General features: G+C 40.2%; 2 protein-coding genes across 5 annotated transcripts in view; one reads left to right on the plus strand and one right to left on the minus strand.

The window, feature by feature from the left end:
• The window catches only part of LOC121193971 (protein FAM126B-like), a 41,981-nt gene extending 31,445 nt beyond the window's left edge, over positions 1 to 10,536 (minus strand). For 2 of the 3 annotated variants that reach the window (XM_041056413.1, XM_041056411.1), the window contains exon 1: positions 9,966 to 10,536. The gene's annotated coding sequence lies outside the window, so the exon portion shown is untranslated. Of the gene's footprint in view, positions 1 to 9,626; positions 9,681 to 9,965 lie in introns of those variants that run through there. The other variant, XM_041056412.1, reaches the window with a different exon arrangement.
• LOC121193972 (CASP8 and FADD-like apoptosis regulator) lies at positions 9,606 to 15,829 on the plus strand. Of its 2 annotated transcripts, none has more exons than XM_041056415.1 (8): positions 9,606 to 9,949; positions 11,375 to 11,701; positions 11,795 to 11,900; positions 12,093 to 12,228; positions 12,884 to 12,930; positions 13,029 to 13,107; positions 13,533 to 14,037; positions 14,152 to 15,829. In XM_041056415.1, the coding sequence occupies exons 2-8, from the start codon at positions 11,406 to 11,408 to the stop codon at positions 14,276 to 14,278; spliced, it is 1,296 nt and encodes a 431-aa protein (XP_040912349.1). In that variant the 5' UTR covers positions 9,606 to 9,949; positions 11,375 to 11,405; the 3' UTR covers positions 14,279 to 15,829. The 2 variants fall into 2 exon arrangements, with proteins under 2 accessions (XP_040912349.1, XP_040912348.1); XM_041056414.1 differs by lacking the exon at positions 9,606 to 9,949 and adding an exon at positions 10,809 to 11,226.
• The last annotated feature ends 307 nt before the right edge of the window (positions 15,830 to 16,136 follow it).

A 16,136-nucleotide genomic window follows, 5' to 3' on the forward strand; every position in this document is an offset into this window, starting at 1 on the left:
AATGTCAACAAACACAAGGTTGCAGCCCTGCAAAGTACACAGAACCACTCTTAACCACTGCTGCACCCAAAGCCCGGGAGGGGTGACAGACCTCAAGAGTTAAATGCTTAATCTGTTCCTGTTATGATTGACAGTAGCAACGGCCCTTACTTGTGTCAGCCAAGGTAAACCAATCAACACTGAGCTTGTATTGGTTCTTTTCTGGGACACAATTTCACATTTTCCCTTCTGAATGAATCCCTGTTGAGTAGAAATCATGAACTGCCTTAAACACCACGGAAATATCTGACACAACCAGCACTGGGTTATTCCAGTCATCATTGCTGTAGTTGCCAAGTAGTGGAAAGGAAACAAACAACCATTTTATTTCCCCACAAAGTCAGCTAAAAGGGTGTCAGAAGTTTTTCAACTTTGACAACCTGCGTCAGACATATTCCAGAAAATAATTCTGCAAATGAGGGTTCACATCATCCATCACCGCATAGGTAAATGTAGTAACATTTGCAAGAAAAATGAGAACGGTGGTGTATTGTCATAACAAATTCAAATGTGGCAGTGGAATTATTTACTGTGAGGAGTGTGATAACTGGGTGCAATACTTTTCAGCACACAGTGTAAAGAAATGCCCTGAGCACTCAAGGAAAAATGGTTATTGTGTTCTGCAGACCTCTCAACAACAAGTATGATCACAGCAACAGTTCCTCTCATCTGCACCACCGCTGAACTGGCACCTTTTATATTTCCACATGAACCAGCTGTTGTGATCAAAACTGATTTCTACACACAATTATTTGTGAGTAAAATGATCAGTTTGGCAAATTGTCATGCCATGAGATCAGTAGGAGAGGTTTTGGCAGCAGAGGAGTGAGGGGAGTCAAAACAAATTTGATTTCATCCCCCGTTGCTTCAGCAATGCATTAGCTCGACTTGCGTGTGCCGCCTTACAAAACAGTAGCTGAGTGCTACAGACAGTGAAGTTGAGAAACTGACTTGAAGTTTGAAGGTTACTTAGCTTTTACTTAGCACTTACTTAGCTTTTATCTTCAGTATGTATCTAGCTAAAAAAAAAGTCATTGTGTAAACACTGTTTATAATCTAAAGAACATCTAAGCTTTTAGCAGGGTGAGATTCTCTGGCTTCACTTTTGACTCGTTATGATCAGATTTAGCTTTAGCCTTATGTGTTATACATAAAACTGCAGGTGGGGATCTGTTTTTTGTTAGCTGCTTCACCAGTTGCTACATACGCCTCTTTTTTTTTTTATGTTTACAGCCGTAAATCACAGTAGTGTAACATGCTTCCTCTTTCACATGTACTCAACTCAAACAAGGTAAATCTACAAAATATATAACAGAAGTCAAAGAAAAAGCATGTGAAATACAGTGAAGAAATCCAAAATTAATTCTGGACAAATGGCAAAGTTGGCAGATGACTTTGTTACCTCGCATCGAGGAATGAAAAAAAAAAAAAAAAAGGCAGAGTGCACATGTACTGTATATGTGTGTTTGTGTCTGTCTGTCTCAACTTCTCCTCTCTGCCCTAAATGAGCAGTGCCAGGTTTCAACAGTCCAACACTGGGGCTTTTTCAAGGTCAGCTTAGCTCAGCCAGCCATGAATTATTGAGCTTGAGCAAGTTCTGTCCCTGTTCTGTTTGCGGCACTTCTGACACTGTCCTTCTTCCTTCAAGTTGGATTGCTGTGACCATGACAAACTGAATATCCAGCGATGATGCCGTCGTGACAACTTAGTGGTCTCTTTTTGGGATTTTTTTTTCTTTTCCTTTTAACCTCTTCAACAGGAAGGTCAGAGCACATGGTCACATACATATCAGCAGAGACTCAGTGTTTTTCTCAAAAACAGACACGTATAATTAGTGAGCAAATTTAATATGTTGTACTTTCTAAATTCATAAATAAAGTTTACAACAATCTGGGGCAGGTTCAAGACCACTGGAAGGTTTGTTTCAGCCTGCTGATTTGCACATAGCAGAGTCCAAATGCATAAGTAAGAAAAGAGACACATGCGCATGCACTAATTTTGTTTCCTTGCTGCCAAAATATTTCTCTAACACATCTGATAAGGCTGTGAGGGAAATTTACTCATCCTCTTGGTGTATGTGTGTTTGCAGGTGGCCACTCTTCATGGAACATACACACAATCATACCACAGACACACACACTCTTTATCCAGACACTTTCCCTAGGTAGAGGGATTAACTCTAATACCTGACCACAGTGAACCAGTCTGCCGTAATCTTCATCCCTGTGCCTCTCTCAATCGTAACAAGAACCAGCCACTCACCAGTGGAGTAGGCTGTCTGCACAGGAATAGAATGGAGTTTATTTATAGCAGATGCAACGCTGGAAAAATGCCCATGTTGCGTGGGTTTCTATACAGAATGGTGATCATATACAGGTATAGAAATAGAGAGGCAGACAGGTACACACACACCTCAGCGAGATGCCAACTGAGTGAGTAAAGGTCACAAACAGGCAGGCAACAGCAACTAAAGTCAATATGTTCCCGTGCAAATCAATAGTGCCCGTAGGACACGTGGACAGAAACCAAAAAAAATAAAAAATACTCTATGAGCACACAAAGTATATACTAACTGTAATAAATACAGAAAAAAAGAGAGGGATGGAGGTGCAGAGAATGGAGGAGAGAAAGAGACAGTGAAAAATTGGCTACTCTATCTCCCTCATCCTCTCCTCATCTCCCATAGGCCAGGCGAGGGGAACTGAGGCGTACGCACATCCTGGGCTAAAATTAGCTCTGCTGCAGCTGCAGGACCAGACGTGTTGGGATGGGCCCACATTGCAACTAAGTACACACACACACACAGGGTTCCACCAATTAGACAGGGTGAGACACAACACACAGGTGAATGCCAAAAGCATCCTGCCTATTTCCTCTCTGCTCCTCAAACTGTGGCATACAAATACTTTCAATGCAAATGTGTGTATACAAATCCATATACACTGGCTGTATTGAGGCCCTGCAGAAAGCCCAACAATTATCTCACCAAGACATATTGGTTGGGATAGAGGACGAACAACTCATCTCATAAATGCTAATGGCATTTCAAGCATCTAGTTTGTGACCTTATCCGCAGTGACTTACAGTGAATTCCTGTGCACAGCACCCTATAATTTTCAGACAAGTATCAGTAATAAGTATGGACGTGTACAGACTACAAGTGTGAGGCTGTAGTGTCTTAACAAGTCAGGGTTTTCTTCACACAAGAAAAAAATAACAGTATATTCTACTGTAGTTTAATTTCCAAAATCGTAAGACGAGCGCTCTCATTCATTTTTGGTGTACAACACTTGCAATGCAAATATTCCTTTGCACACATAACCACTGTGAAGGCGATACAAACTAGGAAAGAAAGTACAGACTTACAAGCTTATTATGTACACCAGTACAATCTAATGCAATTCAGTACAACTGTGCTGCAATAACTCCCACCCCCATAAAGGTTGTAACGCTCAGTTGTTGACACTGTGTCAGAAAAGTCTTGATTAAACAGTATAGTTATTTTCCAAGCTGTGGTTAGTGGTGGTGTTTTATTGGATTACATTATATTGAAAGGTATTGCTAATGTTTGGTACCCTTCTTATTTATGAGAATGGGTAACCAAAACATTACAGGCACCTTTCATTATAATGATTTCTAATATCACACCACCGCTAGCTACATCCTCAAAGAATAAAGATAGAGGTTGATCAACACTTTTCTGAGTGTCCACAAAAACTGATAATGTACTCCCAGTGTACTGTATTGCATTAGACTGAATAGGTGTGCCCAATAAAGAGTGTAAAACAAAAGTCATGAGGTGGAGGGGATTGTTTTTTATGAAATCTTGGGCACTCAGTAGTTCACCAACAGTTCAAACTACAGACACATGACCACTAATTCTGTTGTATTCAGTGATGCTGCTGACAGTCTGTGCATGATGTGTGTGCGGGAGGGGGGCAGCTAAGCATTTAACTTTACTCTAGAGTAATGGAAGAAAATTCTTTACTGCCATATAAGCCGATCAGCACTCTTCTAACAATGGGCCACCTTGGGTTTTCGTGACATGCCAAGACCACTGGACAGCCCCACAGGTCTTAGACCACAGTCTGCATGACCGAAGATCAGCAAAGGGAGGGGGGGGGGGGGGGGCATTACTACACATTACTACACAGCCGCCTCAGTTGCTGAGGGCCCTGCAAAAGTGCTGAATACCAAGAAAATCAAGAAGCCAGAGAACCTGGCCTCTCAGCTTCCTCCCACTCCAGAGACACGTAATAATTCTTACATCAAACTGTTTCCTACAATATAGAAAACAACAATTCATCCATCGCACTGCAGCAGATGCAAAGACATCACACTAGCTGGACAATAACAGAGTTCTGATAACAACGGTAGCCAAGTTAATAAGCATTAGCCATGGAGCCCTGGCCAGACTTTTCCTTGCCAATGAAACACTCAGTCACACCGAGTATTTTTAGATCTAGACACCTAAAAAAATTGAATTATGCAATGCAAAATGTTCCATTTAGGATTGTGACTGGCGCTTTAACTGTCTATATTTGATGTCCTAGCTTGTATACTTAAAAAGACAAATCCTCTTTCCTCTTGTTCCCAAACAATACTCAGAACACTGGCAGCATTAACAACTAGGCCTCAACAAATGTAAGGGAACACGTTTGTTAACAGGTGCCTCACCCTCCCGTGAACATCTCTCACAGCTTGCTTCGGCACAAGCCTCCACTTTCCTTCCCTGTCTTTTTCCGCCATATCACAACAACAAATAACTGGCAATAACTCAAAGGCTCCTGGAATCAACCAGGCTTTGGCATGTGTTCAACTTCAGACAGGAGCTGAGTCGTGACCAGCAAGCTGAGCAGGAGAACAGAGAGCTGACCGACGGGAAGGTAAAGCACAGCAGAGAACAGTGGCTGTGAAAGGACGATGACCCATTATCTTGGCTTTAACACGCTAACCATTCTGCCATATTAATGATACACAGCTTGTGTTTCCCCTCCAAACACACATATGCTCTCACACCCAGTGAAACAGGACTAAAGTTCAGGTACCTTCCAGTCTTGTGGAAACTGTGTTGAGGTCAAGAGCAGGATGTGTTGTTTCCTTCTGTTCAAGTGTTGCAGTTGCAGCATGTCACATGAGCCTATCTGGTCTAACTGCTCAAAGCACCTGCAACTTTTAATAACTAAGAGTCTTGAATAACAACATAACTTTTATTAGACTTTAAAAGTGTACTTTATGTCGTGCAAAAAGAAAGATACCTATTAATTCTTAGTAGAAATTATTGTTTAAATAAATATCACTGTGTGAACCTAAATGTATTTCTTTCATACAGTCTTCAATTTAGTTCAGTCCCTTTGTGCAAAACCAATGTGATGTTCAGCTATGCAAGCTGTTCTGACCTCTAGGCCATTACTACAGAGAAGCAGGGTTGGTCATTTATTAAGCAAAAATGTCAAACATTTGCAGGCTCCAGCTTGTCAAGTGAGGATTTGCTGCATTTCTGTCACTGTGAATTGAATCCTTGGGGGTTTCGTACTTTTGGTCGGGAATAGGGCTGGACAATATACCAAATTTATTCAGTTAATTTGAATTCTTGTTTTTGCAGCATGTAGAAAATGTCAACACTGTGGAAAGGTTAGTTTAGTCAAAAAGTAATGATGATAGCTGGCAACATTTGCTGTCTCGAGTCACGGCAGTCCTTTAAACTGTGACATGAGCAGTTATGACACTGTTCTGAGTCCAGGTGGCTCTCTGGCTCTGGCTATCTCATAGTGAATTTAATGGTTGCCAAAAAAAAAACTGCACTGATATGAGATCTTGATTTTTGTTTGTTGACAAAGTACTTTCTGGTTGCGAGGGGTGAAGCCACCGGAGTCGACTGAAAAGTGTGCACATTGTACTTTGTTCAGTTTGTCCCTGCCTGACGGGTAACTAAAGCCAGCTATCTCGGCAGATATCACACTATTGTCTTGTGAAGAAACAGAAACAGCAGGAGATGAATTAGTGGGCGAAGTTTTCTGCTTAATCTCTGCTGAAACTGGTTATTACCCTGCTATGCCTAGTTGAAGAATCTACTGATCCTCTATAGCTGTATGAAATAACATGTATTTTTAAATATGCATATAAATGAGACCGCACATCATGATATGTTTGTGTCTGTAGTTTGCCATATAACCTTGAAGTGTATATATAGGTGTCTTTCATTTCTCCATTTATTATCAATAGTGTACTGGACAGCTTTAAATTTGACTGAAATACCCACAATATGTTTGCCTATTCACTGCATCCATTGCAAAATGGTGTATTAAAAGTTAACTGCTTGATCTGCCAACACAGCACTGTATTAATAATGAAGGGCGGCAAACAGAGCACTCTCTAAAATGAACTGAAGGAGGTTAAAGTCTGTGGCACACTGAAATCACCCGGCGATACTGTACAGCCGAACAATGACAAAGCCTTTCATCACTTCCATGGGAACAAGCCATTTCCCCCTAGGGATAATACACTTAATCTAACCTAATCAAAACATTCACACACATCCAGCAATCCAACACTCTGATGATGGCATCAGAGTTTAGCAGCAAAGGCCAACGTCCTAATATAATCTGAGATTGTTTTAAAAGCTTACACTGCAAGCACATGTAATCCTCGTGTCACATGTCAACCACTGTCAAACCACAACAACAAAAACAAAGTTTGACTCATGAATTTGATAAATAACTGCTATAGTAAAGTACTGTGATATGTGATATACACTATTTTCACAAAATATAAATATTGGACTTGGAGAGATGTTACATTTGAATAATAAGATATGACAGTGCACAAATACATGCTGCTGTATGTGTTTTAAAATCTAAAGCTATGCAGTTTGTTTCACACGTAAACACTGTAAACTTCTGTAAAACTGAACTATAATGCAGTGTTTGAATGTAGTACAACTGGTAGCTACTTTTTCTAAACATGTATCCAATAGCTTTAGTTAACACAACAAGAGCTGCAACAATTTGTTGATATACCAATAAGTTGATTGAAAGAAAATTCATCTATAGTGCCAGCTTCTCAAATATGAGGAATGTGAGGTTTTTCTATGTCATGTATGATGCAAACTGATTATATTTGGATTTTGGACATTTGGTTGTACCAAACAAGCAATCGGGAATACATCACTTTTAGTTATGTTATGAAACATCAGTATACCCCCACCCCGCCCAAGGCTTGTATTGCATATTGCACAATTGCCTTTATGGTAATACCATCATTAGCTTGGACAATATAGCCTGCGATTCCCAAACCTTTTTGCAATCAGTTTTGAGAGCATTGATTCATTTACAAACAAGAGTGTACAAGCATCATGCTGCTCCACCTCTTTGCAGCCCCCAGAGGAACAGTATGAACTCTTGTTTGGCTGACAGAGAGACAAGGCACTCAGCGTGTGTGTGTGTGTGTGTGTGTGTGTGTGTGTGTGTGTGTGTGTGTGTGTGTGTGTGTGTGTGCTGGGGGGGGAGACATACTGTACATCGTGGAGACAGCCAACACACAGACAGACCTCATACCTGGCAGTGTAGTGAGTCAGCAGCACCACATCTCTCTCTACATGCCAACTGCATATCCAGCTGTTTCTCAATACTGACCTCGCACAGCACGACTAGTAGGACTCCACTGGTGACAAACATGGCAATTCACATTTTTTTCCTATTGGAGGAAGAGGAAGGGCAAGGGGCTGGCTGCTTGTGTGATCCTCCGGCTCTGTGGGAGCGAGTACAGTGGAAAATAGCCCCCACTGCTAATCCATGGCAGGCTAATTACAGCTTTGATCCCCTAGGCGTGTGCATCACCATAGGTGGGAGGGAGTCAACACACTCTGGGGCCCAGTACAGTTATGGTTAGATTTGTTTTGATTTAGAGCTGTTTTAATAAGCTCACAGCTGCTGCAGATGTGTGACCAACAAATGACAATGTTGTACACCATTAGTCAGCTCAGATACTAGAACAAAGTTTACAAGAGTTGACCTCTGCTTCTAGTGAAAACCCTCTGAAACCATTACGCAAGCTAAATAGTTCTTTTTACAGCACATATCCCCTCAACTACAGTATACTGCTCGTTAAGTGATTTCACCAACTCACAAAGTGATCCAATACATTTTAGGGCCTTCTGCTCATCAAAGAACCTGGGCTGCATGAGCTACCATTTGCTACACTGAGCAACAGAAGAAACTCAACTCCTGGAGAAAGAGACACAGATTAAGTGGGTAAATGGAGTTTCTGTCTAAAATAGACCACAGCTCTGATGATAGCTTAGTCCCAAAACACACAGTGGCAGAGATAGATCAAGGGAGGAGGAGAGAGGAGGAATGACGACTGAGGATGAGCAGCAGATGGCATGGAATTATCTGGATCTTCAGCTCTACATCTTTGCCCATGACGCCATTATTTGAGGGGCGGTTTACTTATCATGACCAAAATCGGTCCAAGCAGCATTCATTCATTTAATTTATTGATGTCAGCACCATGTCAACATCGAAAGATCAATTAGAAACCACCTTGGCTAAAGCAAACTGGCTTGGCAGAGCAGGGAGGAATGAGTAACAGATGTTGCTGTTGCAAGTGTTGTTTGCTGGTCACTTTGAGCATTGAATGACTGGTCTGGAGTAGAGCTGCAACAATAAGTCGATTAACTGATTAAACAATTGAAAAAAAAAATGCATGGGCAAACATTTTGATTATTGATAAACTGTTTAAAGTTATTTTTTTCAAGCTGAACTGCCAAAATGTCTCTTTCCGGTTTCAAGTTCTCAGTCGTAGGCTGCTTCTCTTCAGAGACTCTGTCTTCAGCCAAATGGTGCAGGTATAAGCACTATGCTTGAAAATAGCTACCCACATTAAATCTTTCAGTGTGAAAAGCTTAAGCAACACCAGGTTCCTGGCTTAATGCTTCTAAACTGACCATACTCTGTTAAGGCAAATACTTAACAGTATTTGTATTTGTTCAAACCAAACATAACTTGGCCACTCAGACATGCACATACTTAAATGCAGAGCCATACATATTCATATAAGTGATGTGGTGGTTACTTAAATCCCCATGGTACAGTTGCACACTGACATGGTATGAGGGCTACTTACTACCCAGCTATTAAAAAATCTAAACATACATGTCACTGAGTAGCCACCCAAGCTAGTTAACAATATAGAAAACGGTGTTCAGACACATCTGCTTTTACTAGTTTTGCTATTGGCGCAAAAAAAAAAAAAAGTTAAATATCAAGCCTAAGAGTATGCGACATTTAAATTTCCGCCCTTAGTTTTCAAAATAAAACCATTTTTGAACAAACGAGCTGCAGCGTTTTTGTTGAGTTCAACTCTAAAGTGTCACAGTGAAAATATCGTCAATGCTTTTAGGACTAAATGTGCAGTGGCTAACGTTCCGTAACATCCAAACTGTTGTTTTACCCTAAACAAGGAAACTAGCTAACGTGCTGTCTGGATATTTCTGCGCAGCCCTGTTAGCCAGTTAGTTAACCGCTAGCTAACGTCTGTAACAACACTGCCACGAAAGCTGGACCCTGGACGTCAACGTTAGCTACCTTAGCTCGGCTTGCATGCCGTTAGCGTGTCTGCTCCAATTCAGCAGCTGATGGACATCCTCGTCCTCCTCATTTTTCACCAGTCGTGACTAGGCCGAAACGACTGACTGCTGGCTGCCTGGCTTCACCGAAGCCGGAGCATCTGCTTTGTGGTCGGCAGACCCAAGACACTTGTGTCAGCACCGGCCAGCCCGCTAACGCTGAAGCCTCCTCGCCGCGGGTTTACGTCCACATCAACACAACCGTGCTGATGATGTTCCAACTCACCAGCAGCTCTTCACTACGACTACTTGGCAAATCCTGAATGTTTTGCCCGCTACCAGGTAATGAGATACTCACCGAAGCTGGCGATGGCAATGTCACCCAGTGACCGTGTCGGGGAGTTTGCCCACAGCGCTCACCCAGGTCGAATATTTTTCCTCCAAACGCTCACTCTCCTGGCGAGCAGCACCTCCGTACGATCACCTCACACTGCAATGGTGCTGCTGAAACACAGCGCGCCACGATTGGCCAAGCTGAGCGGAACTCAGTGCGTTTTGGTGGGCAGGGAGCAGAGGGGGAGCTGCGGTGATACCTTCATGACTGTCGGAAAACTTAGAGTCATAGTGTGGACGCGCTTGTACATTATTCCACACCTCTCCATATAGTTAAAGAAACCTGAACAAAGTTTCACCCTGTGTGTGTAAGATGTGTGAACTCACAGCAATAGAATTTTGTGAAGCAAAGTAGATTCATTAGAAAATGTGAAACAATATCAAATTACAAGAAAACCCATCCATAATCAGTCGTCATTTTGAATTTTTATAGACACCTATTGTTCTTAGTGACCATATTGAACAAAAAGTAGACAAAACATAACTTCATGATGCTACAAAATTTGCATAAAGAACCTCTTATATTTTCCACCCTCCCATGCAGCCGCTTAACAGAAACTAATGACAGAAAATAAACGTTCTACTCCAGTGGGTTTAAATATTACTAATATTCATGTTAGTAATTTCTGTTGCATTTTATAAATTGTGCCAAGGCGACTGATTTTCATTATTGGTAAATCTGCAGATTAGAATAGAAACGGTTCGTTGTAAATAATGACTTCACGGATTGAAACTTATTTTCTAACGTTTTATAGATCAGTTCTAAGCTGAAAAAAGAACAATGAATATCATTGGCTGGTGTGTTTTGTTTTTTTGTATTCTATAAGCCAATCGTCACAGATGTTAACAAATCATCGATAAAGGATATCAATCCGTCAAGTCTGTAGTTTTAAGGGCTGTCAAGGGAATGGCTTTTGATCCAGATCGTGTGCTCCCGCGGATATTCTTTGATAAAAAGGGCTTTTTGCTTTCACTTTCGCTCTTGCTTTCATGCCTTGTTGTGCAGTTATATAAAACTTCGAACTTCGAGTTGGGGTTTTGCCGTCTAGTCCATGACGCCTTGCTCAGACGGCCAACATATGCTAAACATATTTGTTTTTTCATTTACTCATGGGTTTGTAAAGTAAGGTACTTCCCGAAAGGGAAGGTTTTTTTTTTTTTACTGTAGTGCGTCATCTCTTCTGCGTTTCTGCTCTTCCTATTTTATAGCAACTGTACGCTGCACGGTAAGTTATTTCTATATTTCTGTTACCGATCTACTGAAATATTCTACGTTATAAGTTCATGATAGTTTAGTCTATGGTCCTAAACGGCCCTAAATTGGAAAATTTCTTGGTTTGTTGATGATTATATTATCGTTCTCGATTGCTGTAGGACATTATCTGCTTCCCTGTACCTAAAGTCCATGGCTCTTGTCGAGAAATCGGAATATGAGCTTCGGGTGATTAACCAGATGGTAGATGCTCTCAGCAGCAGTGACCGCAGGAGAGTCATCTACCTGTGTGGCAGCTTGGACACGGACAGCAGTGTGGCTTGTGTGAAAGAAATGCTGAAATCCAAAGCGCGGAATTCTGGGTTTGGCATGCTTCTGGCAGAGCTCTTGATAGAGCTGAAGCGATTTGATATCCTGAGGACGGTGTGTAGAACCACCAAAGAAGGGGTGGACAGGAGTGAAAACCACAAGGTTCTGCCAAAGTTCAGGCAAGATGTGTTTTGTGACGTCTAATAAGTCATAATTATGTCTGAGTTCACATACTGTGGTCCTTCAAGTAATCATAGTTTCTTTTATTGCAGAGTATTGATGGATTATATAAGTGAGGATATTGCCCCAGAAGATCTGAGCAATGTGAAATTCTTGTTAAGCAACAGGTTACCTCGGGAGAAGATGGAAAAGGCAAAGGTGAAGAAATTTATTGAATTCTTGTCTGTGTGTGTGTGTGTGGGGGGGGCGGGGGGGGGGGGGGGGGGGGGGGGGACACTATTAGGGGACACTATTCATTCATTCATTTTTTTTGCATGCATGCAGAACAATTTTAACTTCCATTTCTGAGGAAAAAAACCCAACACTTCCCCTCTCTCTTCTCTCTAACAGAATTTACTGGATGTGGTCATTGAACTCGAGAAGTTGGATTTAGTTTCAGCTGAAAAAGTTGACTTGGTAGAGGAATGTTTAAAAAACATTAACAGGGTTGACCTGGCCAAAAAAGTGGCTGCTTACAAGATGTCAGGTGAGACTGTGTTTTACCTTTACCTCTTAATACTGACCGGCTCAGACTTGTAGAAAGCTTATGAATCGCAAATAAGAAAACACTTTGACAAAATGTGAAAACTAACATCTCAAGTTACATTTAAGCTGTGAGATTTGTAACCTTTATACTAAACATACAGTGCACATGAAGCGTGAGATTTTTACACATTGTGGACAGGGAAATGTTGAAAATGAGAACTGAAAGCTATTGAATTAATTTTTTTTTCTGTGTCACACCACTGAAATGGTCCATGATGCATGACTATACCGCATGGGCTATATAAATGTAAACTACTGGTAGTTTCAAGTTCCAGAGAGACACGTCAGTTACTACATATCGCATACCTTACATAGCTCTCACAGCAAAGAGAAAAAAAGGAAACATGACACAGTAACAGAATCGAAATTAAAAGAAAAATACCTAGGCAACACATTTTCTTAGTGACCATCCATTGTCCAGATACTCTGATAATTCAAAAGTTTATTTAAGCTCCTTACATCTTAACGTTGTTGGTTTTTGTTTTTTTTTTTTTGGCAATTTTTCAGCTGGGGTTTTACCAGAACAAAAAAGTTGGAAAGCCCCAGGTCAGTTTTTTATATTTAACTTTGTTATTCATATTACTCTTCGTCATCAGCCCCAGAAAACCCACCAGTGCCTGTGCGCATAGAGCAGAGCTGCCAGGTAAGGGTCGCACTCATTACTGGAGCTTGTATTTTTTTATGTGCCTAATTAGAAAAGTGCATTTATGAAACTGCTTTGCTTGGTTCTTTGGATTTCAGAGACAACTTGACCAGTACAAATTTAACAGCAATCCCAGAGGACCTTGTGTTATCATAGACTGTGTGGGTAATGACGGAGGTGAGATACTTAACACTTTGTGCCCACAGTCTAGTGGTGGGAGAAGTATTCAGATCATTTACCGAAATAAAAGTACCAGTACCACAGTGTGAAAATTCTCCATTAGAAAAGTTGTGCATTTAAAATCCCACTTAAGTAAAAGTACAAAAGAATCATCAGCAAAAAATACTTAACTGTTATTAGATTGTTAATACAATGCATCAATGTGTAAGCAGAATTTTACTGTTGTGGCTGGTTGAGGTGGAAACTAATCAACACCCAACCTAGGGGGCAGTCCTCTTCAAAGGGCCACAAGATTAATGTGAGGAGTCATGAGACAATTAATGGGAAAGGAAAGGGTAAAACTGCTGATAGAACTGCTAACAATGCTGCTAATTGTGGTAAATCTTTTAAAATCTTGTTTTTTTCTTTCTTTACTTCCTCAGACATGTTGGAACAAACATTTAAGGCCCTTCACTTCAATGTGACCCTCTACAAGTGGCTGAGTGCAAGTGACACTCTTTCAGTTCTCAGAGGGATATTGAGACAAAGAGAGAACTTCAGAAGTGATTGTTTTGTCTGTTGCATCATTAGCCGTGGGACAGAGAATAATCTCCTGGGTACAGACTCGTACAGCACGCCTCTATTTCTGGACGCCATCAGATGTCTTTTCACTGCTGATTCATGCCCCATGATGGCTGGCAAGCCCAAACTGTTTTTCATCCAGAGGTACAGTGTCACCGAGTTCCAGCCAAGTGCTAGGATGGGCCATCAGGATGAGGATCTGGAGACAGATGGAGGCCATGGGCTGCCCCGTTATGATATTGTCCCCACAGATGCAGACGTGTTCTGGAGTCACTGTTGGACGGATGAACGTCAACTCAGGGATGGACATCATCAGTCCTTTTACCTGAGGATTCTGAGAGACAGCTTACTCGAAGGCCAAGAGAGGTGAAGGCAAACACTCAACATCAAAATCAGCTTTTGTTCAGCATCAGACAGTTTCCATGTAACCTATAAACTATAGCTGCTATACTAACTGTTGTCTTGTTTGTGTTCTGACAGGAAAAAAAAGCTTCTTGATATTCATACCGAGATGAATGGGGCCATCTTTGACTATAACAGGAGGAATCCTGGAGCAGCTTACCACATTGATCTGAAACATACTCTCAGGAAAGATTTTTTCTTTTAATAGAGGATTGTGTACAATCACATTCACTGAAGCCTCACACATAACTACGCTGAATACCTACATATACACAACAAACTCCCTGCTTGAGAAGAAGCTTTTTACTGCATAGAGACAGAGACACCTAGTGGTTCTATTTATTCAAAACAATTGTTTTTAGATGAACCTATTTAACTCATTTTTTAGTGTGTATTTATTTAATATTTGAGAATTCTCACTCAGTGGTTTTTTTGTACACCCATTTATGAATAATTTCATAATGCGCAAATGTACTCAAATGTACAGGACAAAACAATAATGATGATGGTAAGACAGTACTGGTAAGATAATGAGACTGCCATCTACCAGCTTCGACACCATCCCTCGTATCAAGAACATAAACAAAACTTACAGCACATCCAATAATTGCATTGCAATGGAAACAAAAAATTAATTATTTTAGATGGCATGTTCTAGTCATATGTAACTTTTTTTTGAAGCATTAATGTGAATGACCATCTTCTTGCCTTAATAGTGCAGCTAAACCAGATATGCAAAGATGCAGTCTTGTATCAGTTTCGTTTTTGAAAAATGTGAAAATAACATGTCATGAAGTAAATACTATAAACACTACATCTCTCTCTCTCTCTCTCTCTCTCTCTCTCTCTCTCTCTCTCTCTATCTCTATCTCTATCTATCTATCTGTCTATTTATCTATCTGTCTATCTATCTGTCTATCTTAATCAGTGCTTAAGTTTAATTTGTAATTTTGTAATAAGTAATATTTTTTTATCTTTTAGATTTGAGTTATGCATTTTCATTTTTTTTCTGTTTGTAGGAAGTGCCATGTATATAAAAAAAATACTGTTATCAACAATATTACATACACTAACATCAATAACATATCAGATGTTAGATTCCAAATTATGAACACATTCTAGGCACTAATATATAATAAACTTGGTAGACTTGTAACAAAATTAAGTGTAAATTTTACAATAATAAGTTTCTTTCAAAATTAAATAACAATATACTTAATATACTCATTTGTATCTCAAGTAATCCAAAATAATATGTAATAAATACAATAAACTTTGTTTATATATCATTTTTCACACAGTTACAAAGTGCTTTACAATAAAAAAAGCACAGTGCGCTGAAAGCACAAGAATTAAGACAGAAAAATTAAAGCATTTAATGACCAAAAACAATTAAAGGAATGTTTATATGGACCCATGGGAACAACAAATCGTATATTTACACATATACAAATATTTATGTTTGCTACATTAAAATGAAGTTAAAGAAAAACAACTGAAATACAAAAACCACTATGTTGATGTGGGTTACATGGTGTCCAGCTCCAGCATCATTGTGTACAGGAGGCAGGACCATGTCTGTTTCCGACCCCTCCCAGCCTTTGAGTCTTGACTTTGACAGGATCTGTTACCATTTGGGTTTTGCTTTTTGCGACCCTCCTCTACCCCATCTGTTCTGTCTTATCTGTTTGTCTTGATAAATTTATGTTAGTTTCTGATGGAATATTAAAGCAGATGCCTGCTACTGTTGAACTGATGACCATTGTCTGTCCTGTTTACCCACCTACCCATGTCATGCAACCATTATTGTTTTCAGTTTAAAAAATTGGAAGACCTAATCAATATAGTAATTAAAGATTTACTGTATGTCTGAATTCCTTTTATAGTAATGTGTGTAAAAGCTGTTTGAGGATGACTCTGTCTGATTTATGCTATGTTCTTTTCTTCCCTTTCACTGACCTTATACACACATATGTAGTGATTTACACAGCACTTCAGCTGTCATTCAGTTTATGCACTGGAACTGGCACTAATTTCTGTCATGATGACCATTTCAACTGATA

This window comes from Toxotes jaculatrix, chromosome 15, assembly GCF_017976425.1.
Source record: "Toxotes jaculatrix isolate fToxJac2 chromosome 15, fToxJac2.pri, whole genome shotgun sequence".
NCBI classification, from domain to species: Eukaryota; Metazoa; Chordata; class Actinopteri; family Toxotidae; genus Toxotes; species Toxotes jaculatrix.